The sequence below is a fragment of the Mustela lutreola genome, chromosome 2 (assembly GCF_030435805.1).
Source record: "Mustela lutreola isolate mMusLut2 chromosome 2, mMusLut2.pri, whole genome shotgun sequence".
Classification (NCBI taxonomy): domain Eukaryota; kingdom Metazoa; phylum Chordata; class Mammalia; order Carnivora; family Mustelidae; genus Mustela; species Mustela lutreola.
In genome coordinates this window covers 31,643,494-31,671,006 of record NC_081291.1, presented here as the reverse complement: position 1 = coordinate 31,671,006, position 27,513 = coordinate 31,643,494, and the positions used below count along the sequence as shown (strand labels likewise).

General features: G+C 39.8%; 1 protein-coding gene across 3 annotated transcripts in view; it reads right to left on the bottom strand.

Moving 5' to 3' along the window:
• The window catches only part of SYNPR (synaptoporin), a 320,804-nt gene that overhangs the window by 181,979 nt on the left and 111,312 nt on the right, over positions 1-27,513 (bottom strand). The window contains exon 1 of one of the 3 annotated variants that reach the window (XM_059161414.1): positions 14,814-14,837. The exons of the other annotated variants lie outside the window; for them this stretch is intronic. Coding sequence (XP_059017397.1) covers positions 14,814-14,822 — 9 coding nt within the window. The 5' untranslated portion in view covers positions 14,823-14,837. Of the gene's footprint in view, positions 1-14,813; positions 14,838-27,513 lie in introns of those variants that run through there. 3 annotated transcript variants of the gene reach the window in all.

The window sequence follows — 27,513 nt, the reverse complement described above, 5'->3', positions numbered from 1 at the left end:
AATAACTTCACATTATAAGTACTATTATTATCCCTACTTTACAGATGCAGAAACTGAGGCTCAGAGATGTTAAATAACTTGCCCGAGTCACTCAGGTGGTATGGGATAGAGCCTGGATTTGAACGGAGGCAAGCTGATTCCAAAGCCTATACCAACTAGTTAGAAGTGGGTAGATCTTTGTGAGGTAGCTATAAGAATTAAATATAATACTCTCTATTGAATTCTTGAAAACAGTGAGACCTCAGAAATGGTGCTCTAATACTATTATTTTCAGAGAAGCACCTTGAGTCAAATACTTACATTAGGAGCCCTCTGTTAGGACTATAAGCTACCTTCATATAGCCTTTAATGATTCCTAGTATATATTCCCCTAATATTAAATTAACTTTTACCTGTTCCCTTTCATTCTCTTTTAAATAATATCTAAATTATTGTATGAGAAATTCAGAGAAGTATAAAGAATGAAGTTTCTAAACCCCATCCTTAAGATGACCGCTCCTTTGGTGGAGAATAGTGTATCCTTCCAGTCTCTCTCCTATGCAAAATAATATTCGCTCTTTTTTAAAAAATCAAAATGTGGATTCCTCTATAGATAGGATTTAATCTTGACTTTTCTGCCTCATGATTATAGCATAAGCATTTTCCCCATCCCACACACTGTTATGTGAAAACAAGATTTTTCACTGATAGCACAAGATTTCATTTTACAGGTAAATTGTGGTGAGAGGTAGACAGATTCTGCCCCTTTCTTCCTTCTTTCCCAAGAGGATAGAGCTAATGTGCCTAGGATCAGGAACAGTCTTAGGAAGGATTATGGTGCTAAGAATTTACACATAGGGGTTTTCTTTCTCTTTGTTCCCCTCTATTAGTTTGGCTGATGGAAGCAGACAACTGTCATTATATCCACACTTTTTCCTTTGTATTCCCTCTTCTCACTGAACAGAGAGTAGTATAATGAGAGTTGGGTTTGGACTTATGAAGAGTGGGACCGAAAATTCTCCTGCCTAAGCATAATTTAATGTCCAGTATAATTTACCAATATGCCTCCATTCCCCCAAACCCCCCGTATTGTCAAAGGGACTATTAACACTGTGCACAATTTTAAAATGTTTGTTAAGAGTGATTACAAACCTGTCCTTGAAACAATGATATATTAAACTCAGACAACTCAAGCTTGCTTTTTTTTTTTTTTAAATAAATATGGACTCTGGATACTATGTTTTCTTTTTTTAGCTAATACAAACACATCTAAAGTAATAATAATGTAGCAATTATAATAAAATCAGAGTGATACATAATTTTTACTGAACCCTTACTATGTGCTAAATGTCTATACATTGTCTTATTGAATGCCTAGATGATTCTATAAAGGGGATATTGTCCACATTTTGCAGAAGAGGAAGTGAAAGCTGGATGTCGGTATATGACTGGTCAAAGGCAACAAGACCAGCGGGTGGTAGAGCCAAGATTTCAATGTTAACTCACCCGCCATCAAAGCAGCATTTCTCTATACCTCTCCCATACCCAAAGCTGTTTTCCTGGTGCTATAGGTGATACTTATTTTTTAAGTAACTTTTTGTTTTAGAATAGTTTTTGATTTACAGAAAAGTTGGAAGAATAGCACAGAGAATTTCTTTATACGTTGCACTTAGTTTCCCTTATTGTTGATATTTTTGGGATACATTTGTCACAACTGATGACCCTATCCTGAAAGATTATTACTAAGTTCCTACTTCATTCCTATTTCCTTAGTTTTTAACCTAATGCTCTTTATCTATTCTAGAACCCCACTCAGGAGACCACATTACATTTAGTCATTGTGGCTCCCTAGACAACTTTAGACTGTGACAGTTTCTCAGATTTTCCTCACTTATCATGACCTTCTTGACCAGGAAAACTGGTCAAGTGCTTAATAGATAGACTATCCCTGTTTGGATTTTTCTGAAGTTTTCCTCATGGTAAGACAGGGTTTATGGGTGGCAATTTAAAAACAAAACAAAACAAAATTCTCTTAATATCCACCACCTAGAGAATTAAGAAAACTTAATGTTTTCAATATTTGGTTCAGAATTTTTTAAATTAAAAAAGTGATAAAACTGAGGTCCCCTTTGTACTGCTCCTCAGTTTCATTCCCCCTTTTCTTCCCTTCCCTAAAGATTTTATTTATTTATTTGACAGAGAGAGAGAGAAAGAGAAAGCACAAGCAGGAGGAAAGGCAGGCAGAGGGAGAGGGAGAAGCAGGCTTCCCAAGGAGCAAGAAACCTGCTGTGGGGCTTAGTCCAAGGACTTTGGGATCACAACCTGAGCTGAAGGCAGATACCTAACAAACTCAGCCACCCAGGAGCCCCAGTTTCACTCCCTTTTGTTCCCAAATTTGTATTTTTCTTATCCATGTTTTTACATTCCTTTATTAGATGTACATGTCAATAAATAGCATGCAACATTTTATGTTTCTATTATATAGATCTTATCAAAATGAACAGTTATTCTGCAACTTGCTTTCTTTAGACACATTAGATTTTTGAGACCTATGTTGATATATACAGACTTAGTTCATTCATTTTTAAACTCCCCTACGGAGTTTTGTTTTATGAATGAGTTATGCTCACCGATTTTTTGTATGATGGACAATAAAGTTTTTATTTTTTTTTTATTGCAACAATGTACAATGAACATCTTTTATGTGTTTATTCTTGGTGAAGATGGGTGAGTTTCTCAACAATATATATCTAGCAGTGAAATTATTGGGTCTTAAGCTATGGCCACATTCATAGTATTTCTAGGTCTGACCAAATTCCTCTTCAGTTTATACACTCTTACCCTAGCATTGTGTCCATGTTTCCATTATGTCACATCATTGCTTCCACTTATTACTTTTAGACTTCCAATAATTTGCCAGTCAGATGGATGAAATTTTTAAAATTTAATTTATAACTTTACTGAGTCATAACTGACAAATAAGGTATGCATATTTAATGGTTACAATTGGATACATTTGAGAGACTGCATGTACCTATGAAACTAAGACTACAATCAAGATACTGAATATTTCCATCCCCCTCAATGGTTTCCTTGTTTCTCTTTTCAGTTCATCTCTCTCAACTTCTGAACACAGGTATGGTAAACAAAATTCTAAGACGGCTCTGATGTTTCCCCACCCCCTATGTAATCTTCTGATCTTGAACATGAATGGGACCTGTCTATAGGTTAGGACAGCACTCCTGATTAGGTTACATTGTGTGGCAAAGGTGAAGAGATATTGCAAATGTAATGAAGGTCCCTAATCCGTTGACTCTTAGGTCTCTAATCAAGTTGATTAATTTGCTTAAGCTAATCAGCAGGGGAGGTCTTCCCAGCTGGGTCTTGATCTTATCATGTGACTTTGTAAAAAGACGTTCTAAAGGCCAGAGAAAGAAGCCACAGACAAGCTCTCCTGTTGGCCTTGAAGAACCTAATGCAATGTTGCAGAGAGGGCCACGGAGGAAAGAATGACAGGTGCCTGGAGACGAGGGCCTCAATCTTAAGCTGCAAGGAGCTGTATTCTGCCAACAACCAGAGAGCTTGAAAGACCACCCAGAGCCTCAGAAGAGTTTGCAGCCCTGATGTCACCCTCCTCGGGCTGAAACCAGGATCACCCAGCTTCATGCTGTCCCGTGGAAACTGTGGGAGAATAAATGTGTGTTGTTTCAGGTCTCTGGGCTTATTATCATTTATCATGCAGCAACAAACAGCTAATATACCAGGCATCAGTTCTGCTTTCTTTCACCATAGGTTAGTTTTTATTTTCTAGATTTTTAAAATAAATGGTAGATCCTCCCCCCTTTTTTTTTTTTTTTTTTTTTTTTTGGTTCTGGGTTTTTTCACTTAGCATAATTAATTTTTTAGATTCACTCATATTGTGTATCAGTACTTTCTTTCTTTTTCTTAAGATTTTATTTATTTGTCAGAGAGAGAGAGAGCACGCACGCGTGAGCACAGGCAGACAGAGTAGCAGGCAGAGAGACAGAGAAGCAGGCTCCCTGCCAAGCAAGGAGACTGATGTGGGACTCGATCCTAGGACACTGGGATCATGACCTGAGCTGAAGGCAGCCGCTTAACCAACTGAACCACCCAGGCGTTCCACTTTGTTTCTTTCTATTCAGAGTATGGATATACCACATTTTGTCTATAGATTCACCTATTAATAGACATTTGGGTGGTTTTCAGTTTTTTGGCAATTGCAAATCAAACAAGTCTGTGAGGACATATATTTTCATTTCTCTTATTTTAATTTGCATCTTCCTGGTTATCAGTAAGATTGATTACCTTTTCACCTTTTACTACCTACTTGGGTGTCCTTTCCAATATATTGCTTCTTGATATCCTCTGCCATTTTACATTGAGTTATTTGTGGAGGGTTTACTTTCCCACTGATTTGTAGTTCTTTATTTATTCTGAATATATGTACTTTGCCTGTTACAAGGCAAAGGAAATGTCTTTTCCCAATTGACTATTATCTTTTAACTTTGTTTAAAATATCCTTTGTCATATAAAAATTTCAATGTTAATAAAGTCTATATAATTTATCTTTTAAAAAATGTTTGCTTTTATTACTTGTTTTAAGACTTGAGGTTATAGATATTTCCCTTTTTTTAATCATAGTTTTAGAGTTTTGTTTTTTATACTTATACCTTCACTCCTTTGGGGTTTTATTTTGCTATATGGGGAGGTAGGAATATAATGATATATTTTTCTATACAGAAACCAATTTTTTAACTCTACATATCAAATAATTCATCCTTACTTCACTCATTTACAATTCCCCTGTGTATCTATTTTTTCAGCTTTCTATCCAGATACATTGGTGTATTCGATCACTACTGAACCCTGTAATGGTATTTTAATTATAATATCTTTACAATAAGCTTCATAGGGCATTTATGACACTTTCTCCTCTTTGGTCTTCTGTTTCAGAATTATCTTGACCTTTCTTGCATTTTACTCCTTTAAAGTTAAAAATAAATTTCCCTTAAAAATTTTGATGCATTTTTAGCATTAGAATTGCATTGGGTTTATAGACTCATTGGGGAAAAACTTCTAACTTTAAAATACTGAGTCTTCTTACCCATGAGCCCACTATATCTAATTTCTCTTGCCTTTTTTAGCTGTCTTAATAACGTTTTGCATTTTTTCTTCCAGAAATATCTTGCACTTCCTTTATTAGATTTATTTCTCTATAGATACGGTCTTAAAATTTTATGCAAACTATCATAGCGATTTCCCTACAAAAGCTTTAATGTGAAGAGGCTGGCATCTCAACAAGTAGATACTGTAACAAAGAAAATGAGCCTCCTCCTGGCATCACTCATAAACAGATGTATATAATGATGCTCTCTCTATTCTCTGGTTAGAACGTAGAGCTCATCCTGATCCCTCACATTAGAGCCTCATATGCCTTTCCTGAGAAGTCACCATCCACAGTCGGTGTGGGGTTCAATATACAGATATTGTAAATGCATTCAGTGAAGGCAGCTGCAGCAAGGCTCCAGATCACGTTGTGCTCAGGAAATGTGGGGTCCTAGGTTGCTAGTTCTTTCTGTTGTGCAACAAAATCTGACAATCCAAATTTTAATATGAAATTTTCCGACTCTTAAACAGTGGCAAATTATTAAAACAAAACAAACCCCCAAAAAACCATTGAGCTTTATGTGGGACAAACAAAACAGGCCTGAGACCTATTAAGGTGAGTGCTGCCAGTTTTCAACCTCTGGGTGGCCCAAGACTCAGTTCAGTGTCTCTCCCTTCACCATATTCCTCTAGCCTATGAGGGTGAGCAGGGCAGGAACCCCAGACACTTGTGCCTGGGACATATTTTTAGCTCTAAGTACCTGATCTCACAGAATTTGAACTATAAGAGTAATTAGGGTTTGTTTAGTTCTGCTTCTGTTTTCAAAGTTACAGAAATTTTGAGGCTAAGGCAGGGAAGCAGATAGCCCATGTCAACACAGTCTGCCAGGACTACGGCTCAGGTGGCAGATTTATACACGTGGTAGATTTACTATTACTTGCGTTGTCTGATTATTTTTCAGAGCCTTCAAGGTACAGGCTGTGACCCTTCCCACAAGGTCTCAAATAAATAAGAGCTTGTTTGACAGGTGGGAAACTACTGAGGTACTGATTCTCTTTAAGATTCATGTAGAGTAACTCTAGATAAAGGGGAAGGAACAAGCAGGTGCATAAATCTTATCCTTTAAGATGAAATTAGAAATGAATACAAACTCTTAAGGCTCTATTAAACCAAACACTCCATTAATTCTAAGTGGCTTATGGGCCTAAAATCTGGGCAGCACTATAACCAACCAGACTCTCTAGGTTATTAGATGGAAAGATCAGGGATAGTGGTAACATCTGTGCCTTAGGCATGTTTGAAATCTATCCTATGTATGGACATGGATTTGTGGCTACACATAAACATACTCCTATAAAATAGAATGAAATGTACTATAATGCTCAGCTTTCTACCACCATATGAACTGAAATGTAATGTTCAATGATTGAACAGTAAAGAGTCTCGGTAAAGTTAAGTGTACATCCCAAACATTTGGCTTTAGATCACTTAAAAGAGAGTGGGTTGAATGCATAGACACGTATTGTTTTGCTTCTAAACTTCTATTGCTTTTTGAGAGTTACCTATATGGCTCAGTGAATCAAGCAACTTTAAAGGGTCTTTAAAACCGCAAAGCTTCATTTCACAACCGCTGTTCTAGACTGACGAAGAGTCTTCAGAGATGAAATTTTCCTTTAATGGAATTGCAAAGTAATTCAAATTAGCTATGTTGCAACTTGCTGCAGTTAAAGGTCATCAGTATTTTAAATTCCTTAAGAGCATTGGCTAGATCCAAAGATTCTTATTACCATTATCATTTGATGATTAGAGGGACATTTGCAGAACACAGACTTAGAAATTTCTGTTTAAAACTTATACCAGTTGTTGGAAAACTATAGCCTGAGGGTCAAATCAGGCCCACCTGGTGTTTTTGTGAATAAATCTTTATTGGTACACAGCCACATCCATTTGTTTATATCTTCTCTGGTTGCTTTTGAGATAGAAGGGCAGAGTTGAGCAGCAGTGACAGAGACATTATAGTCCACAAAGTCTGATACATTTGCTACCAACCCTTCATAGAAAATGTTTGTCAAATATGGTCTGTCACAAATATATATATATATATATATGTCAAATATGGTCTGTCACAAATATATATATATATGTCAAATATGGTCTGTCACAAATATATATATATTTACATATATAGATATATGTAAATATATACATATATATATAATTTATTTATTTTAAGCTACTCTTTAAAACGTTAAAAAAAATTCTTTATTCTTTGGGATGGGATTTGGCTTCCAGGCCATAGTTTTCCAATCTCTGCTCTAGATAATCAACAAAACAATAAATCAAACTCTTATTTGTAGTATTTACCTATTTCTATGGTATAAATACTACAAGCATGACCAGTTTCAAGCTACCAACATACATCGTCAAACCCACCGCTGGGAAGAAATGTGCAGCATTGTGCCATTTTATAATATTTTTACTATACAGATACGAATGTGAATACAATACAGATACAGCTATGAGTCATGACACATGTGATAGCTCAAGAACACAGAATAGTAAGGGATAGCAAAGTAAGTAGAAAGTAGTGAATTTTATGTGTTTATTATCCTTTAAAAAAAAAAGTTTATCGGGCGCCTGGGTGGCTCAGGTCATGATCCCAGATTCCTGGGATAGAGCCCCACATCAGGCTCCCTGCTCAGCGGGGAGCCTGCTTCTCCCTCTCACACTTATTCTACTTGTGTTCCCTCTTTCGCTGTCTCTCTCTCTCTGTCAAATAAATAAATACAATTTAAAAATATAAAAATAAAAAAATTTTTTTAAAGATTTATTTATTTTAGGGAGATGGGGGCATTGGAGGAGAGGGAGAGAAGGAGACTCCCTGCTGAGAGCAGAGCTCAATATGAGGCTGATCTCATTGATGAGGGGACAGAAGGAAACCTGAGGTCAAAGCAGAAGCTGACTCTCACAACCCGCCCCCCCCATAGGCTGTATGGGACATTCTTCAGGTACTCCCGGCTGCCCTAAGCTAAGGAAATGAAAAACAAATAGTTAAACTTATAGAGATCTTGCAAGACATGAGTCTTGCAAGACAACAATCCTGCAAGACATGAGTCTCCCTCAGTTTACCAATGTCTTAGCAACCTACAAGAACAAATCATTTCTATCAATAACCTAGCTTCCAGAAGGAAATGTAGATACAATTAAATGTCCTTCTGATCTGCAGCCCATAGACAGATACTAGATGCAGGCCAAGAGTCAAGTTCCTCCAGGAAGTTCTCAATTATCTCCTTATTAATGCCTTGCTAGAGGGATAAACAATTTAACCTGATAATGGCAGGACCTCAGGAAACCTGTGAGTCTTCTTTAACATATGAAAATCCTTTTGAGACCTCCCTTTTTCCTTACCTCCTAGTATATAATCAGCCACCCTTCACAACCCTGGGGCAGCCACTCTTTCTGCCCAGGGGTCCTGTCCCCGTGCTTTAATAAACCACCATTTTGTCCCAAAGACATCTTAAAAATTCTTTCTGGGTCGTTGGCTCCGGACTCCACCCCAAACCTCACCTATGTTCCGAAACCACATCATCATGACCCTGAGATCATGAAATGAGCTGAAATGAAAGGTCAGATGCTCAACCTACTGAGCCACCCAGGTGCCCCATAAGGGTTTACTATTCTTTCTTAATGTAACTTTCTCAGTTTTAAGTTTGTAAGATTTGAATTCGATAATGACCATGTTTAACAACCAGTTCACAACATCTTTGAACATTTAACAATTGGCTCTTAACGACCCAGTGTAAACCTCCCAAAGTACATTACCGGCCTTAGGATATTTTCACTTTGGGGGGATAAAATGAAAAAAAAAATTACTGTCCTACTGATGTGGGAAACAGAGGCAGAAGAAAAATTACTAAGTTTCCTTACCTACTGACAAGCCCTTAAAACAGGCAGAGTGACTCTCCTCTAGGGACTCAACTATTCTCACCTTAAGGCTTTGCCAAGGGCAAAGGACAATCCTAGCTTTACGGACCCCCTACCTCCAACCAGGATCCTGTAGATCTTCTTTAACAATTCCTCTGGAAACTTTATCTCTAAACCTCCAAGATAGTGTCCACAATCATTCCCAAGCATACGGCCCATTGATATACATCTAAAGAGTCTCAGGAAAGGTTTTATTACCAAAAGGTCTCAGGAAAGGTTTTATTACCGGTAATGAGTAACTTTTTCCCCAGACAATAGCTAGCCCCTCAAGGTCCTAGAAACCTTACTTCCAAAATTCCTTAGAGATTTACATCATCCCTAATTCCCTCCCCAATTTACAAGTATATAATAGACCACTCCTCACATCCCAGGGGCAGTAGCTCTTCCTGCCCACGGGTCCTGTCTCCGTGCTTTAATAAACCACCATTTTGGGGGCGCCTGGGTGGGTCAGTGGATTAAAGCCTCTGCTTTTGGCTCAGGTCATGATCCCAGGGTCCTGGGATAGAGCCCCAAATCAAGCTCTCTGCTCAGCAGGGAGCCTGCTTCCTTCCTCTCTCTGCCTTTCTGCCTACTTGTGATCTCTGTCTGTCAAATAAATAAATAAAACTTAAAAAAAAAAAAAACACAAAAACAAACAAACAAAAAAACCCCACCATTTTGCACCAAAAATGTCTCAAGAATTCTTTCTTGGTCATCGGCTCCGGACCTCAGCCCACTCACTGAACCTCACCTATGTTCTAGAACTTCATCAATACCATAAATTAGAAAATGGTAGATTTTAAAAACATACACATACAGTTGAAGGGAAGACTTAATCATGAATATATTGGCCAATTAACTACAATGTATGTGCAAATGATATTGGCTATGATTAGGATATAGCAAAGCTGAAATGTTACAGTTTATACAGTCAGTCAGCAATTGGATCACATATTGTCCACCCCCAAATAAATTTTCTTTTAACTTCAAGAAAAATAAACTCAATAGCAGGTGGATTTTATCTTGATCATTTCAAAATATTTATTGGATACATTTTCCAGTGTTTTCATTAGTGGAGGTTGGTTTTGAAAGTTTCTGTGATAAATGTGAATCTTCACATTATTTCTGAATTGCAGTAATGAAGAGGCAAGGATAGGTTATTATTTTTATTTTTTATTTTTTTTTTGCAGCATTGCTGATATCTCACTATCATTGTTCCAGTGATGAAGAAGGCACTTGGCCCATTTGTTGTGCAAAGGCATCTTTTACATTTCTTCCAATTCAATAGACCTGAAACCTGGGCTGAGGTGAAACATTCACAGCCTAATAAAAACTCCTAGGAGTCAGGCATTCATCAGATGGGTCTCTATTGTGTGTGGATTTTTAAAAAAGATATTTAACATTTTATGTTTTTAAGAAAAAAGACACACAAAACTAATTACTGTCAACTATATTTTAAGTTTTCAACTTATCTAGCCAGCAGAAAGCTGTTATTAAATCACTGTATGCCTTCTTTGTTTTTCTTTCCACATAAGAATCATTATTTTATTCACAATATTGGCCTCATAACAGAGGTTGTCAATCAAGATAACCCAAGCTACTGCCTGAAAAGAGAAATAACCAAGAATCTGCTTCTGTTTCAGAGATATATTTTGTTTCTTCTTTTCACCTCCAATTGTTACTAAGGAAATGCATGGAAAAAAGGCTCCTTAGTGGAGGGACTGAAGCACCTAGCTTTTAAAAGATCACCCCCCCACACACCACAAATGTTCAACTCCCCCCATTATCCTTCCATACCCATAAGAACCTTAGCATCTGGGCAGCGTGGAAAACCGGTGGTGGAGGAACTTTCTTCCCAGTCCCTCGTCCCCCAAGCAGCAATCACCAAAAGCAGCAGCTGCCAGCAACTTTCAAGTAACAGACAAGAAGACAACAGCTTAATAGTGATTGGAAGGGAGTAAGCCAAAAGCAGCAACAGCACTGCTGTTTAAAGTTCTAGCCTAGCATAACTCTTCCCTGCTAACTTGGTGTTGGGGCTGTATTTGTTCCAAGGGTCTTGTCTTGATTTTTGTCCTCATCATTTGTGTAAATGAAGGAAAATAAAATGCCTTTCGTCTACCTCACAAAACTTAATTTTCTATCTGGCTTTATGTGTAGACCAAATAAACCATTACATAAGCTTTCAGGGACTCCTTAGGATTCTTTCTCAATTATTTACTCATTATTTAAATTAAGACTAAACAAACCCAAACTTTTCCAACATTCTCATTGACAGCCTTCTGAAAATCATGGTAGAAAGATAAGAAACCATGATACTTCAAGTCACTTATAGTTAAGACATGGTGAGTCATGAAATATGATAGAAGGTAATGTGTATCAATTAAAGAGAGGTTAAAGGTACACTGTACTTTGTTGCTTTGGGATGGGAAGATGGCTACTTAACGAGGAAGGTTAGTTTATGGCTTCTAACAATGAGCAAGCCATTGGCATTTTGTGATCATTATCTAGTTTAATCATGAAAAGGCTAAAGTGTAATAGGCTGATTTGTAGCATTTTCCAATTGCTGGGCTGCAAATCAGATAAGATAATGACATGAACACTTTGGAACCCTAAAACACTAATTAATGTAAAATCTACCTACCAAAAAGATGCAGATAGCAAATTTGGATATTGGATATTGATTTCTCATTAAAAACACCCTCCACAACTCCAGCAGAGTTTTCTATATAAAACACAAACCTTATTCCATGCTCCCATTGCATCGAAAGCTTCAGCCTCAGCTGGCAATGTTTAGTTTAAAGTTCAAAATGCTTATAGGTTGATTGACACCAGCCTCTTGCACAAATCTATAGCCTCATCTTCTACTGCCCATTCCCAAGTTCCCTCACTTCAGCCCTATTTAATAATGATTATTCCTTATTAAGAGCAGTGTATTACTTTTCCTTGTTTCTAAGCCTTTGCAATATTGGCCCCCTTACTAGAACACAACTCACCTCTGTACTTCAATTCTAGCACTCTCCAAAACATCTCTTAAAAGAACCTATTTCTCAACAACACTATTGGCTACTCTAGAACAGTGTCCCTGTCTTGACTCTGTATCCCCAGTATGAGGTGCAAGAAATATGCCCGATAAAACTGCACTCAGGGGCTGCCTGGGTGGCTCCGTGGGTTGGGCCTCGGTCTTCGGCTCGGGTCATGATCTCAGGGTCCTGGGATCGAGTCCCGCATCGGGCTCTCTGCTGGGTGGTGAGCCTGCTTCCTCCTCTCTCTCTCTCTACTTGTGATCTCTCTCTGTCAAATAAATAAAATATTAAAAAAAAAAAAAACTGCACTGAGTAAATGGATGAATGTACCAAACTTGTTCCCCCCCCTTCCAGTCCCAGCTTCAGAAGATTCATCTTTTAAGATCAAGAGAGCAACATCTCCAGTGTGAAAAAGCTCCATGGAGTTTCAGGCCCTTATATCCAACTTTCTACTTACTGTCTTCTCTTGAATGTTATAAAAACCCTCCAATTTCAGCATGTACAAGACTGAAGACCTTATCCCCACTCGTTTGCTCCCCAATCTGATGTTATTCCAATGGTTCTTGCATAAGTTGCCCATATCAGAAAAGTTGGAGTCACCACTCATTACATATCTAACTCATTGTGAAGGTCATGGATGTTCAGCCTAGCTCTCCTGCCAATGCTCCAGCCCAATCTAGCAACTCAATTATCCCTAGGCTATTACAGTCACCTCCTAATCCACTTTCCTATATTCATTCCACTCGCCGCTCCATCCATTGTGCCCACGATAGTTAACATGGCTTTTCAGAACACAGACCTGACACTGTTACCTCCTGGCTTAAAACTCTTCAATGGCCTACTACTGATTTTAGGAACAAGATCGAAATCTTTACTAGAGTCTCCAGACTGTGTGATCCTCCCTAATGCTCCAGCAGCGCTGCAGCCTTATCTCACTCCATTCGCACCTTTTCTCTTCACTTGAATCTCACCTTTACGGTTCTTCCAATGTGCCACATTCACTGTCTCCAGGGTCTTTGCACACACACAGTCCACATCTCCTGGAATGCTCTGAGGCTCTCTTCCAACCCTTACCTTTAGCTTTCAGATGTCAGCTCCAAAATAATTACTCCAGAAGCCTTCCCTGATCTCCCACACTTGGTCATGTCATCCTATTATATGCACTCAGAATAGAATTTTCTTTTATTATCAGTTTGTAATTATATATTGTTTGAATAGTGTGACCATTTGATTACAATCAGCCTTTCCACTACATAAAACTATTCGGATTATGCCCAACCTGTGCATCACTACATGCCCTACTGCCTAGCATGGGGCCAGGCACAGAGTATGTGCTCTATAAATATTTGTTGAATGACTTGAATGAACAGATCTACAAGGACACAGGCCTGAAGTAGGATGCTGCCCACTGTAATTTGTTCACTGTGGGTCTAAAGCTCACCTTGTTTTGAACCCTAACCACTTCTGATCTCAGATTCTCAAGACTTTAATTTTCTACCCACCCACCCACTCCCACACCTTTAGATTAGCCATTTGCTGTTCTTCTTCCTCACGATCTGGCTTGAAACATTTCTGACTCAGCTTCTGCATCGCATCAGTTGGGGTTCCTGCTTGCAAGAAGCAGACTCTGACTGTGGCTGCTTAAGCAGAAAAGTTCATTAAAGGATAGCGGGTAGCCACACAGAATTATGGGGAGGTTTAAAGAACTGGGCTTAATGCCAAATTTCCAGGAATAATGCCCCAAACCATGCTCCAAAATTAGCCTGCTAAGAAGGCTACTCTAACCCCTATCCCGGCCCAGCATGGGTCCTACTGGGGGAGCTCCTTTCAACACTGTAGCCTCATTACAGATGATGCACATATGCCAGGCACTCGGCTCTGCCATCCCTGACTTTAAAGCCAGGACCTCTGCTGCTCTCACCAGTGAAATGGAGTCCACAATAATGATGAGCAATCCTTCAGATTGCTCATTTCTGAACTGAAGTCTAAAGGGGGTGAGCCGAATTGATGGAGAAGGTCTTATGCCCATGTTCTAGCTGCAAAGGGGGCTGGAACTGAGTTTTTGAGCTCCACACTGAAGGGGTGGGACTCACAAAGTGGAAAAATCCTGGACACATAACAGGGTATTTAAAAATGCAAAGCAGCCCAAAAAACATGAGCAATGCCCAAAAAACATGACCAGCGGTCAAAGCTGTGGTATGTTGTTCAGCTTCTCTTTGGTGGTGAGTCTCAATCTCTTTGCTTTGCCCCTTATGACTGAACTGACATCTAGGCAATTTAGCCATTATTCTGTTTATCTCAAACAGAACAGAACATGAAAGTTTTTTAAAACCAACTGTAAACCATTCTAGAATCCTCTATTTAAGACCATAGAATGCAGGATTTCAAAGCATACGTTCTGAAATCCAAGGGTTAGGATTTGACACTTGACTCCATCATATAAGTAAATGTCATGTGTCATTTCTCCTCAAACTTTATTTGGTAAAGCAAGTTATATGGGAACACTGAACTCCAAAGGGACAGCAGTGCTCCAAAAAAGAGCTACAATGACACAATAAATAGCACTAATGATGGTCTCAATTTTTCTGAATCTGTTTCCTCATCTGTAAAATAAGGAAATGACAGTATCTTTCTCATAGGACTATTGTGAAGACTAAGACATACATGGTGAACAACCAGTACATATCTAAGGAACCATATTTAAACTTTGGGGAACTTACAAGGCACATTATGATACGAAGAACAAGTGCATTTCAGGAGAGCTTCCCCACTACGGTCCTCACTTTACATCTTCATAGTGGCCGCAAGAGGGCAGATCCAGGGATCACTGTCAGCAATAAGTCAAAGATAAGAGTCCATTTGCTGAAACTTGAAAGTGGGAGCCCACATGAATGACTGTGACATAGCAAGATATGATCTTAACACATCAATCTCTGTGCTTTTCTTTCCTTCCTTGATTATGATCCTTCCTCCTGTCACCAGCAGCACATTGCCTCAAGGAACACTGGTGTGACTATAGCAGAAATGAAAAGAGAACGACAACAAAAAAATTGATGTTTAGTGTTTCTGAATTCCAAAATATGTGCTTGAAGCCCACATCAAAAATAATAGCTTCAAAAGCCCTAGCTTTTGATATATAAGGAGTGTTGTTGAGAGAAGAACAGTCTTTTGAGAATCAAAATGGGAGGCCCTGAGGAACGAATGAGAGATACAGAGTGTGTATTAGGACCATATGGGAATGAGAGGAATGAAAGCTGGAGACTAACTGATCTGGAGGGAGGCAAGACAGAGGTCGCTTGGCTTTGCGGGGTTTGGAAAGAGAAGAGAAGACGCAGATTGAAAAATCCTGGGGCAGGTTGCTGGGGTTAGGGAGAAGAAACCTCATAAAGAGAAGTGGGAGGCAGAGTCAGCACAGAGGATCTCTGTGGGCAGCCAAGCCCAAGCATGTGGATTTCCATTACCATTTGGATGGGCACTCTGTTGCCATTCTGAAAATACAAGTTGGCCAGTTTCCTTCCTTTCTCCTTCTCTCTCTCCTTCCCTCCCTTTTGTTCTCTCTCTTTCTTTCTTTTCTCTCTTCCTTTCTCTCTCTTTTCTTTCCTTTCTTAAGATTTTATTTATTTATTTGAGAGAGAGGGAGCACAAGCAGGGGAGCAGCTGAAGAAGAGAGAGAAGCAGGCTCCCCACTGAGCAGGGACACCCCCGCCCCCCGACCATGAGGGACTCGATCCCAGGACCCTGGGATCATGACCTGAGCCAAAGGCAGACACTTAATTGACTGAGCCACCCAGGCACCCCAGTCTGGCCAATTTTCTAAAGACTCTCATGAATGAATCCATAGAAAGATGAAAGATGTCCTAAGGATACCCATTACCTTTGCTGAGTCTCAACCCAGGTGGACATTCTTAACCCCTTCAAATGAACCTGGGTACTCTAATCTTCTGAAAGGCAGGTCATAAACTTTTTTGACAATTGGTGGTGTTGAAAAGAGAGCCCTTGCATCTGTACTTGGGTGGGAAAATGGAGACACCCACTATGGCTGACAGTCTAACTCCTGAGGAGCCTTTCTCCTTGCTCCATTTGCCTTGCTCGCCAGTAAGACTAGACTGCTTATCTCTGGATCCATCCCACAGAGGAATGACTTCTGCATCCATATTCCTTTTCTTTCTTCAGCAAAGGTATCTTTGGGAAATTTTATAAGATTACAAAGTAGGACATTATACCTGTTGGTTATTAATGCTTATAAATACATTAACAGCTAACACTATAAGCACTTACTACATGTCAAGCCCTATTAAGCGGTTCAAGCGGAATTTCTTACAACAGTATTTCCTCCATGTTATAGATGAGAAAATTGAAGTCTAGAGAGCGAAATGTACGTAGCTAAGATGATTTGGACAGAGACAGTCTGAGCTTAGCATCTGTAGGCCTGACCACTATACCAATAATGCTCTTTTATTTATTTAAAGATTTTTAAAATATATTGAACTGAGAGAGAGAGAGAAAGAATGGGGTGAGGGCAAAGGGGGAGGGAGAGAGAGAATCCTCAGGCAGACTCCCTGCTGAGTGCAAAGCCTAATGCAGGTCTCCATCCCAGGACCCCAAGGTCAGGACCTGAGCTGAAACCAAGATCCAAATGCTTAACCATATAGGGCCTCTTTAAAATACAGGAATAGTTTGCTCATAACTCTTGCCATCCTTCATTCATTCAAGCAATTTTTGGGGAAGGCTTGCTATAAATTAGTCACTTTGTTAATCACGGGGATAGAGAAATCAATGGGGCACAGCATTACTACTCTTGGGGCATAGCATTACTACTCTTGAGCCACTCTGGGTCTTTACTATACTGCAGTGATTCATTACTGCTCCAGCCCTAAACTGTTCATGTGATTTCTCCACAGAAAATCAAAATGCAGTGGAAATAATTCTGTGCAAGCTTTACCACCAGGTACATGTGGGATTCTACCCAAGTATCTAAATCATTCAAACTGCCTGTGCTTTGTTACTTGTTACATATTTTCAGTCCTCCAATTATAAGATCCTAGCACTGGGACAGGTGTACTATGAATCTAAGGTATAATCTAGTCCAAGAAAATTCAGAGGCAAGCTACATTCCCTGGAGTCTCCATTCATCAACATGGACTGATCTGTGACAATTCAAATGGCACCAGATCACTTCCACCAGCAGTAAAAATATCTAGAGTGGAACTTATGTTCTGGTCTTGACTTCTAATTGTTGTGGAGTTCAAAGTAGGGCACTAAAGTTAATATAATACACTTCTGCTATCAAAGAACTTGGCAACGATGTGAAGAGAAGAGACCCCTGCTATTCTAATGAGACCTGTTTGTAAGATTGCTCTGCTCCAAATTCTGGATTCAGTAAAGCTTCCCTTCTTTTTTCCCACTTTCTGAATCCTCATTTTTTTCTGTCTGAATGTCTACCTGCCCGTTGTGTATCTGTCTTTCTTTTCTCTTTGCGGAGCAGCAGTGTTCTCTAGAAAGAGAACCAGAGCCAGCCTTTGGGTTCTGCCCCATCCTAAGGGAATGAGCTTGGACATATAGCTAGATATCGTTCACTCTTGGGTTCTGAATTCATACAGTTGAACCACAACACCTGTCTCCTAGAGTTATTTGGAAGATTCAAAATAATACATCCCCTGAACCTGGCACAGTGAGGAATAAAAATAAAGCACTTAGTCGGGTACTTACGATAATGAAGGTATGATGGTATCCACTCCCTGCTTTTTCTAGTTTTTTGTTTTCTTCTTTTTTCTATTTCTTCCTCCAAACCTATGTTTTCTCTATAGCAAAACGAGCAAATCTCACTAAAAAACACAGGGACATTAATATTAATTATTAAGTACTGTTATTGTTATGGAAACCAACACATTGAAATGTTTTCCGGTAATACAGAATCCAAGCTACAATAAACAAAATTTTGTAGATTCTATTACTAAATCTTCCTTACAAATCCATTTATTCTTTTCTATCCCTTAGTGTAAGCCACCCCTATCTCTTATCCAGAATCATGCAATAAGTAGCCTAACTGTTCTCCTTGCTGGCAGCCTTGGTCCCTCTGAACTACATTCCACATGGCCCACTGAAGGATCCTTCTTGGGTGAATCTGATCATTTCACTCTCTTGCTCCACACCTCTTATCTGCTCTCTCCCCTCCTCAGGCATGCTCTCTCTCTCGAATAAATAAAATCTTCAAGAAAGGAAAATAAAAGTAATTTTTGCTCAGAAGGAAGAGGACTGGGGCGCCTGGGTGGCTCAGTGGTTTAAAGCCTCTGCCTTCGGCTCAGGTCATGATCCCAGGGTCCTGGGATCGAGCCCCACATGGGGTGGAGGGGGAGGGAGGCGGGGTCCCTGCTCAGCAGGGAGCCTGCCTCCCCCCCCCCTTTCTGCCTGCCTCTTTGCCTGCTTGTGATCTCTGTCTGTCAAATAAATAAATAAATAAAATCTTTTTAAAAAAAAAAGAAGGAAGAGGCCTATAGTTTCTTACAGAAGCATTAATCCCTATAGGATTCCTAACCCTCTGTAATTTCTACTACCTTCATCATAGTTTTATTTTTCCTTACACAAAGCCCAAGGAATGAGCTGTGAATTCTTTAACGTGTGGTCATTATGATGAATGTGAAGAGTTTGGGCCTGTTCAAAATAATTTTTTTAACTTCCTATGGTGAGGACAGATACATGTTACATATTATAAAAAGCCTGTTTGTTTCAACAGGGGAAAAAAAAAAGCTGTTGCAACAGGAAATGAAAAAGGGATCTTTTACATTATAGATTTAAAACTAATTTTCCCTTGTATATAAACTAATTGGTTTAACTTGAAATATTCCTGGCTTTTATTAATATGTCTTAATATTGAGTTTGAAAATGTTAAGTGCAATAAACATACTAGCACAGATCTTGTTTTGTTGCAGTTGGTTTTGTTGCTCTGGGTATGATCACTTAAAAAAAACAATTTTACACATGCCTACTTCTGGTGGATGTCTAATGAGATGGTTCTGCTTTCTCTAAGTTATTTAGATGGTGGGATATGTAAATGTATATTCTTGTTCCTTGTTCTGTATACATTTCTCAAATGTACACCTGTATTATAATAGCCTCTCAGTTCTAGGGGAAGTTTGTACAATAAATACATGTCAATTTGATGGATAAAAAAAAAAGATAAAGTACAGTCTTTAGCATCACCGAACTTACGTGGACTCAACATTAAACATATCTACAGCCTCAACGCTAGTCATAGCCTCCTCTACACCGCAGGATCCAGCCCTACAGAAGTGTCTCCACTTCCTTGAATGTGTACTGCACCTTTTGCCTTCAGTGCTCTGTTTTTGCTATTTACTCTTGCCCCACCTCTGCATCTGGTACCGCCTTCCTATCATTTATAGGACAGTTCTTCTGGGAAGGTTTCCCTAACCCATGTTGCATGCTTCCCACATGACCTCTCAGCTTCATGAATTTCTTCTTTTAGACTATCCCTTACATTGTGCGCTATTCACCCCTTGAATTCTGAAGCCCTTCCACAGACGGTTATATCCAGGGACAAAGTCTATCTCATCCTTCATTGTATGTGAGTCACATTTCTCAGCTGGCAGGGGGAGAAAGAGCTCCTGGGCTGCAGTAGCTGAGGTAGGGAGCCACTTATACTGATGGAAATATGTCTTTTTCCTAGGATTGTCACCAAATAATGTGGGTTACCACCTACTCACCTCCTGTGATATGTCACACATGGTAGGTGCTCAGTAAATATTTGTAGAATGAATGATTACATAAATGCCAGTACATTCATCTACACTGCTGGCTTGTGATTTAGGATTACGAAGAGTGAGTGCAATGCGTTTTTCCTTCTGGAGATTTTTAAATTCTGGCTTGAGAGGGCAGGTTGATCTTCTCTTACCCCCAAGATTTGCATGGCATATGTTAAAACATGGAGCAGATGCTCTATTTAAAGAATCAAGTGACTTCTTTTTTAATAAAAAGGAAAATCCTTTAATATAAAAAATAAGATAAATATCTCCTTAAATATTAATATGCCAAACTGTGATTTTATTTTAAAATAAGTTAATTCAATAAAAATTTCTGATGAAGCGGATGATCATACAAGTTATTGCACTACCAGAATCCCTATGGTAGATAAAAGCAGGTAATTAAAATATCATTAAAATGGAAGGGTTAGAAAAACTGTGATTCTGACCCACTCCTAAGGAAAATCAGAAAGATAGAGGCCTAAAATAGTCCAGTGAAACCTTGAGGCAAAGATTTAAGATAACCAGCTTTCTTCTAAGAGATCCTCTCTCAAAAATTTTTTTCATGATTTTCCTCAATATATAGTAGATACCTCCCATGCGACTATTATTATTGTTAACAGTTCTTTGTTAAGAAATCTATTTTACTATAATTCTATTCGCTGTAATTTCCTTAGTAACAGGCTGCTCTCTTTTTCTTTTAAACAACTATTAAAATGTCATTCACATCCCATTCTAGATGTGGCTCCAGCTATCCCCAATAGCTATTCAAAAAACATAATCACCATAATTACTGTTGACACCTAATTAACATTCAGCTTCCTCTCTACAGCATCTACAGCTGGACAAACCGTCTATTCCAGGATAAAAACTAATGCACTGTTGCCTTTTCTTCAAAAAATAAAACAAACCAGGATGTTAAACACCTGGGCTCCCTGTTTTTGTCTTCCCCGTGTCTGGCAGTTGGAGACAGGAGGACCACCACAAACACCTTTCTAAAGAGTTCCACCTGAGACACTGGACCTTGTCGTAAGAAATTATATCTACTCAGAGGCTAAGGGGATTGCCGATGTTAATCCACAATCTAAGAATTGTATTGATTAAGGATGACTCTCAGAGTTTGCTAATGCATAGTGTTTTTTGATGAGGTCTTCCTTGATCTGGCTCCTTTCTGACTTACCTCAACACTTGCCACACACTCTTCTTTGTTCTCTTTGCATGACACATCCTGGACTCCTTCCAGACTCCCAGCATCATGTTCTGTCTTGCCTCTGGGGCTTTAACCATGCCCCCTCCTGTCTCCCTTCCTCGGTGTGATGGTTAGGGATGTAGGCTCTGATACCAGAACATTCACTTTTATATCTCTGGTCTCCATACTATAAGCAGTATGACCTTAAGCAAGTCAGTTTAGCCTGTGGGTACCTGTGTTTCTTCATTTGTTAGTCACTTCATGGGGTTATTATGAGGATTAAATGTATTAATATACACATTGAGATCTATCTATCAACAAATATTTACACCTACTTATATCTAGCAACAAATATTTCTTGAGCTCCCATTTGGGGGATATGACAATGAGTGAAAAAGAGAGCATCCTTACTTCAGTAGAGCTCATAGTCTGGTAAATGTCTGGGGGTTAAATAAATATGTATTCAAATGAATAAAACAAATACAGAAAGTAAATATAATGCAGAAAATGCAATGGTATAATGGGGTCAGAGTATTTGAGGGGATGTACTCTCTTTGGCTGGGTGGTGTCTGAAACAGTGACATTTGCGCTAAGCCCTGTGGATCACAACAGACTAGCCATACACAGATCTGAGACAAGAAAGTTCCAGGCCCAGGAAATAGCTAAAGCAAAGCCTGAAGGTGGGGCTGACCTACGCCTTGTGGCAACACTTGTCTCCTCTCATTCAGTGAGAATGATACAATCCACACCCCCACACACCTCCTCTACTTGGGAGTTATCAGAATGGGAAAGAGTCCCTCCAGCTATGCCCACAATCGCAAGTAAGCTGGCCTTTTTTCCTGTTATGGTTTTGCCATAAAGAGGAGTTGATATATATAAAATGTTGAAAGGAGTTTCTAGAATCCTTCGGGTTTCTTAATATCATGGAACCTGGGTTATAATTTTATTTTCAACATAAGTAATGGAATTCATGTTGGATTTTTTTTTCTGTGATTGTTTTCAACTAGAGCGGTGGATCTCAACTGGGAGCGATTCTCTACATAACCCATCCCCCCACTCCCCTGGGAAGTTTGACCTTCTTTTTTTTTTTTTTTTTTTCAAAACAGCATGCCAGTGGGGTGAGGGGAGGGGCAGAGGGAGAGAGAGCGGGAGGAGGGAGAGTGGAGGGGAGGAGAATGAGAATCTCAAGATCTCAAGCAGGCTCCATGCCCACGTGGAGCCTGATTCTCGGCTCGATCTCATGACCCTGAGATCATGACCTGAGCTGAAATCAAGAGGCTTAACTGACTGAGTCAACGATGCACCCTGAAATTTGACATTTTTTGATTGTCACAACTTGCTGGTTGTGAATGGCTACTGGTGTCTAGTAGAGTGTAGGATGCTGCTAAACATCCACAGCTCACAGTGTTAGGGTCCGTGATCAAAGGAGCGAGACTGATAAAAAGTGAAGGTGAAGCAAAGCTTTATTTTGTGCCAACCATTGAGAATCAAACTGATCATTTGGGGCCATCTCTTTCGGAGAGAGTGACCTCTCTCCCAGGCTCACAGACTAACTTTTATAGAGCAAAGGCCATGTGGTTGAGCCTGACCACACACAGGTGGCTAATGAGATTGTAACACACAGAGAAAGCTGTACAGTCATGCTAGGTCACACACGGGTGGCCAACTGAATTACAATTTACCCTATAGTAGCTATTTGAACTAGCCTATCACCTTGGTCAGAACTGGTGCCCAAAAGGCACCCAAAAGGCGGAGCCCACATTCTTTGGTAGTTAGGGAGATAGTATGTGCGCTTTACTGATTGGTTGTCTCCACCTGGCCTGACTCATCCTTGTATTCTGGGCTCTGTTATCAGGGACTGGTCGACCATATTTTACTGGTTTCCTGGACTTGCTTCTAAGTAAGTTCCTCTGGGGGTGGGGAGGGCAGGGTCAGTTTAAGTTTTACTGCACAAACAACAAAACGGCTATTTAACTGAGATGGATTCACTCTGGCTAAGTTGGCCCCTTACAACAGGACAAGCTCCCACAACAAAGAAGTGTCTCACCCCAAATGCCAATGCTACCTGATGTGGAAAGCGTTCTTCTTTAAAACCCTCCTTCCTGCTTCTGACTCCATCTTTAACTAGGACTAATAGGGATTCCTTCTTTGCAATAGTCCCCTTCCTTAATAAATAGATGGGCTTGAATTTATGAAATTAAGGATGAAGAGCAGGGGCCTCTTTGTCTCAAGGGAGCAATGTATGTCTGAGAGTCAGCAGACTGGAGAATACTTTGTCTCCTTTGCCGAGGGCACTGCTTTCTTCGTGTCTTACTAGCCAAGAATTCCTCAGTTCTTAGAGACTGATCCTATGAAGGACAAATGGAGCTCATCTGCACTACAGCTCTGATTCACTGGCACCAGCTGTTTGGAGTGCCATCTTGATGCCTATAAGGCTTCCCAAAGCCATGTTCAGTCCACTAGAGGTGTGCACCATAAACACAGGCACAGTACCAGGTCTGTGCTATTCCTTCATGAGGGAATGGCTAAGTCTTAGGTTCTGCTATTAATCTGAACCTGAAGTTTGCTTTCTACTGTGGGCTAGATATAGGACTCTCGGAAAAGCTCTACCAAAATTTGATGGTCAAATTTTGCAGATAACCAGGGTAAGCCAGTATTCAACCAGGCTTTATGGTGTTTCTTTCCCTCTCTTTCTGCTGTCCGTCCTAAGGTCAGTTCCCCTGTGCCATGAGGTAGGGAGGCCTGACCACCATTGTCCTGTGGTTGAAGTAGCACTTCCTAGCCTCCCCTTGACACAGTTCTAGTTGGTAAACAATGGGCATTGCCATCCTTTTCTTCTCACTTACAATTGACCATAGCGACTGCAGACTCTAAACTGAATGGCTCTCATCAAGCCTTTATTTGATTCATGGCCAGTCTGTGGAACACACACCTGCAGGCCACTCATCAGCAAATCCAATTATCTTCTCAGTGCTTTCTTTGCCATTTCCCTTGGAGATCCCCTCATGGATTTCCTCATAATATCTTTATGAGTACATGAATCCATCTCTCTACCTCTCTTCCTTTATCCACCTGCATTATAGTTCTCAAAGCACTGTAGGGCTTATAAACCTCTCCCTCTCACACGGGGGCCTCTTAGCATCATAATTAAACCTTTTGTGTGTATTACATTGAGTTCCAGTACCCCCACCTTGATTCTGCCATGGGTCGCTCTCCTGCCAATTTTGCTTTGCTTCTGGACAATCTCGGAGGACCTTCCATCACGGGCATCAAGCCATTCTGTTTTGCTACAGCTCTTATTCTCAGTGGTCCTAGTCCTTTTCCTTGGGACATACCAAATGAGTCTAAGCTTACTCTTCATGACGTTTCAAGTTAGCTTTTCCTCCTTTGGTGTTGATTTCACTTTTATTGACTGTTCTGCTTCTACTTTCCCTTCCTATAGCATTTTATTTGAGGGAATTACCCAAATATTTTCATTGGGATATTGGTTTATTTTGGGGAACTACTACATCTCCCTCGTTTTGTTCAATTCAATGATCACTTAATCTAGTATCTGCCCATGGTGGTTTTAAAATGTGTCCACAAATTCTTTGACACTCCCAATTTTCAATAGTAGAGCTAATTCTCCTCTCCTTAAGTGTGGGCTAAACTGAGTGACTCTCTTTAAAGGAACAGAATGTTGCAATACTCATAGTGTGTGACTTCCCAGGCTATCCCCCCAAAATGCACTGTGGCTTCCTCCTTGATCTCTCTCTTGGGAACCTCTTGCTGTGGGGAATGTCAGGTACTAAGCCATGATGACACACCAGCAGACTTACGGGGAAATCCACTTGGCAAGGAAATGAGATATTCTGCCAATAGATAGCTCCAACTTGCCATCCATGTGAGTAAGCCATCTTGGAAGAGAATTATTCAGCCCCTGAGGTAAGTACCACCTGCCCGACATCTTGTGGCATGAAAAACATAAATCAGACCCTCCCAGCTAAGCTATTTCTGCATTCCTGACCCACAGAAATTGTGTGGGATAATTAACACTTACTATTACAGGAAGTCTTTAAGTTTTGTGGGCAATTTGTTAGGCAGCAATAGATTACAAATACACTGTACCTCACTAGGAAAACAAGCTATTGCTATGACAGAACCCCACAACATTATCTGCATAGAAATACCAATATTCTTTTCCTCATACATCTACTGGTCAGCTGGGATGATCATGGCTGAGCTTGCCCGTTCCTCTACAGAATGAGTAGGTATACAGTTCTGCTTCACGTGACCCTCATTTCCATTAAACAACAGAAGTGGTTTAGACATTTTCTTCTCATGGAAATGACAGAAGCACAAAAGAACAAGCATAAATATGGGAAGCCTTTGAAGGCCTGGACTAAATACTAACATGCTTTCACTTCTACCTCATTCGATTGGCCAAAGTTTACATAGTTCAACGCAAGTTCAAGATGCAGAAATATATGCATTAGTGAGAGGAACTACAAAGTCACATGACACAGCTTGTGGAAGTATAATTCCATTATTGGGAGGCAGTAAAGCACTGGGATGATAATGTAGTATACCAGAGTCAGACCCTTTATACTCTGTAACAGAGCAGGCACTTTGACCTAAGCTAATCTAATCAGATGGCCCCCCATGCTCTGAATCTCAAGCTGAATGGTGTGAGGTTGAAGAAACTTCTTCCAACAGTTTGTACCTCATTTGTTCTAGCTATAGGTCCCAGGGAAGCTTTTCCTACCATGAAACCAGTCATGTGTTTCAGCTTCTTAGCCCAAGAAGTGTCTTTATTTCTGCCTCTTTCCTAGCCTGGGTCTCCAGGTCTTTCAAACATTCATCTTGGGATATGGTTTTGATTCCCTCAACATTTAATTGCTATCATCTAATAGATCCCTCTGAAAGTATACTCGACAGTGGTCAGACGCAAAATGTTGGAAGTAGCAGAGAGTAAAGAGAGCTTATCTCTTTGTTGTAGAGATGATGTTTTTGTTAACGGCACCTAAGGCGCATTTGTTTTACTTACAAACTCAGCATCTTCTTAAAAAGACACGGTTCCTTGCCCCATCCTTTATTTATGCAGTCGCTTTGTCATTTTTGAATTGGAGAGTCCTTCCTGAGTTGAGAGTTGACTTCGTTTACAGAAGCTGAAGAAGAACAGTCAAACCTGGGCTGAGTCATGCTCACTTTTTTTTTTTTTAAGATTTTATTTATTTATTGTGTGAGAGAGAGAGAGAATGAGAGAGAGAGCATGAGAGGAAAGAGGTCAGGGAGAAGCATACTCCGTACTGAGCAGGTAGCCTGCCGTGGGACTCGATCCCAAGACTCCAGGATTAAGAACTGAGCTGAAGGCAGTTGCTTAACCAACTGAGCCACCCAGACACCCACAAATTGGTCACTTGATCATTTTGTAATGCATGTTTTAAAAGAACAGCAGCAACAACAACAAAAACAAAACCCTTTTACCTGTCCTCTTCACTCTGCCCTCTTAAAAAAGTTGAAAACCTTCTCCTACCTCTGTCTATCTCCAAGGATAACTGAGGTTCTGTTTTCCATTATGTTTGGAGTATGCTGCATACCCCAAAATAATTTCTTTGCTGAAGCTATCTGAATGCCTGTCTCAATGCTACTTTTATTTTCTTTAAAGACAACCCTTGGGACACAGAAAATAAGAGAATTAACATCTCTTGAACACTGTTCAGGGGACATAATATTTTGGGAGGAAGTGATCATTTTTTTCAGATGAGAAAGCATTTTTGTAAAGAAGATAACTGACTTGTTCAAAGTCAAACAGCTTGTCAGTGACAAAACATGGATTGAAACCGAAGTCTGCCTAATTCCCAGGTTGACAGTCTTTATTCTATACCGTGCTAGATGGCCCCATATTGACCCAGCTTCTGATATCATAGATCTTCTGAACAAGAAAGACCTTAGGATTTGCTAAAAGCAGTGATTTCATTAGTCTGATCCTCTGGGTCCAAGAGTACCTCAGAAGCTGCCAGAAAGAGGAGAATGAGGCAGGGATTGCAGTGGGGAAAAGGAAGGGAGGGAAAAAAGTGAAATATGTAGAATTTTGGGCCCTCGGTTCTATTTGAACAGAGCAGGTCAAATTCTGTTTCACATATCAGAGTCCCAACTGGGATTGTTTTTAAAGGTTTCTACTGCATTAAGGAGTTGAAAAGCTACCAGTTTGAACCAACTCCCTCATTTTCCAGATCTATGATTCTCATGAGAGTGTAGGTGGCTGGTTCCGGGTCTTAGTCAATAGCAGCGCCAAGACTACTCCCAGACACCTCAGCACCCAATAGGGCACTTTTTCTTCCTTCCCTCCTTTAAAACCTTCAAGACCTAACTCACCCCACATGTTTTCCTCATCAGTGTTCCCATTATTCCAGTACTAAAGAAGCCTGAAATAAGTCATAGGCAGAAAATTCTCACAGGAAATAAAATAAAACAGAAGCATGAAATATTTAA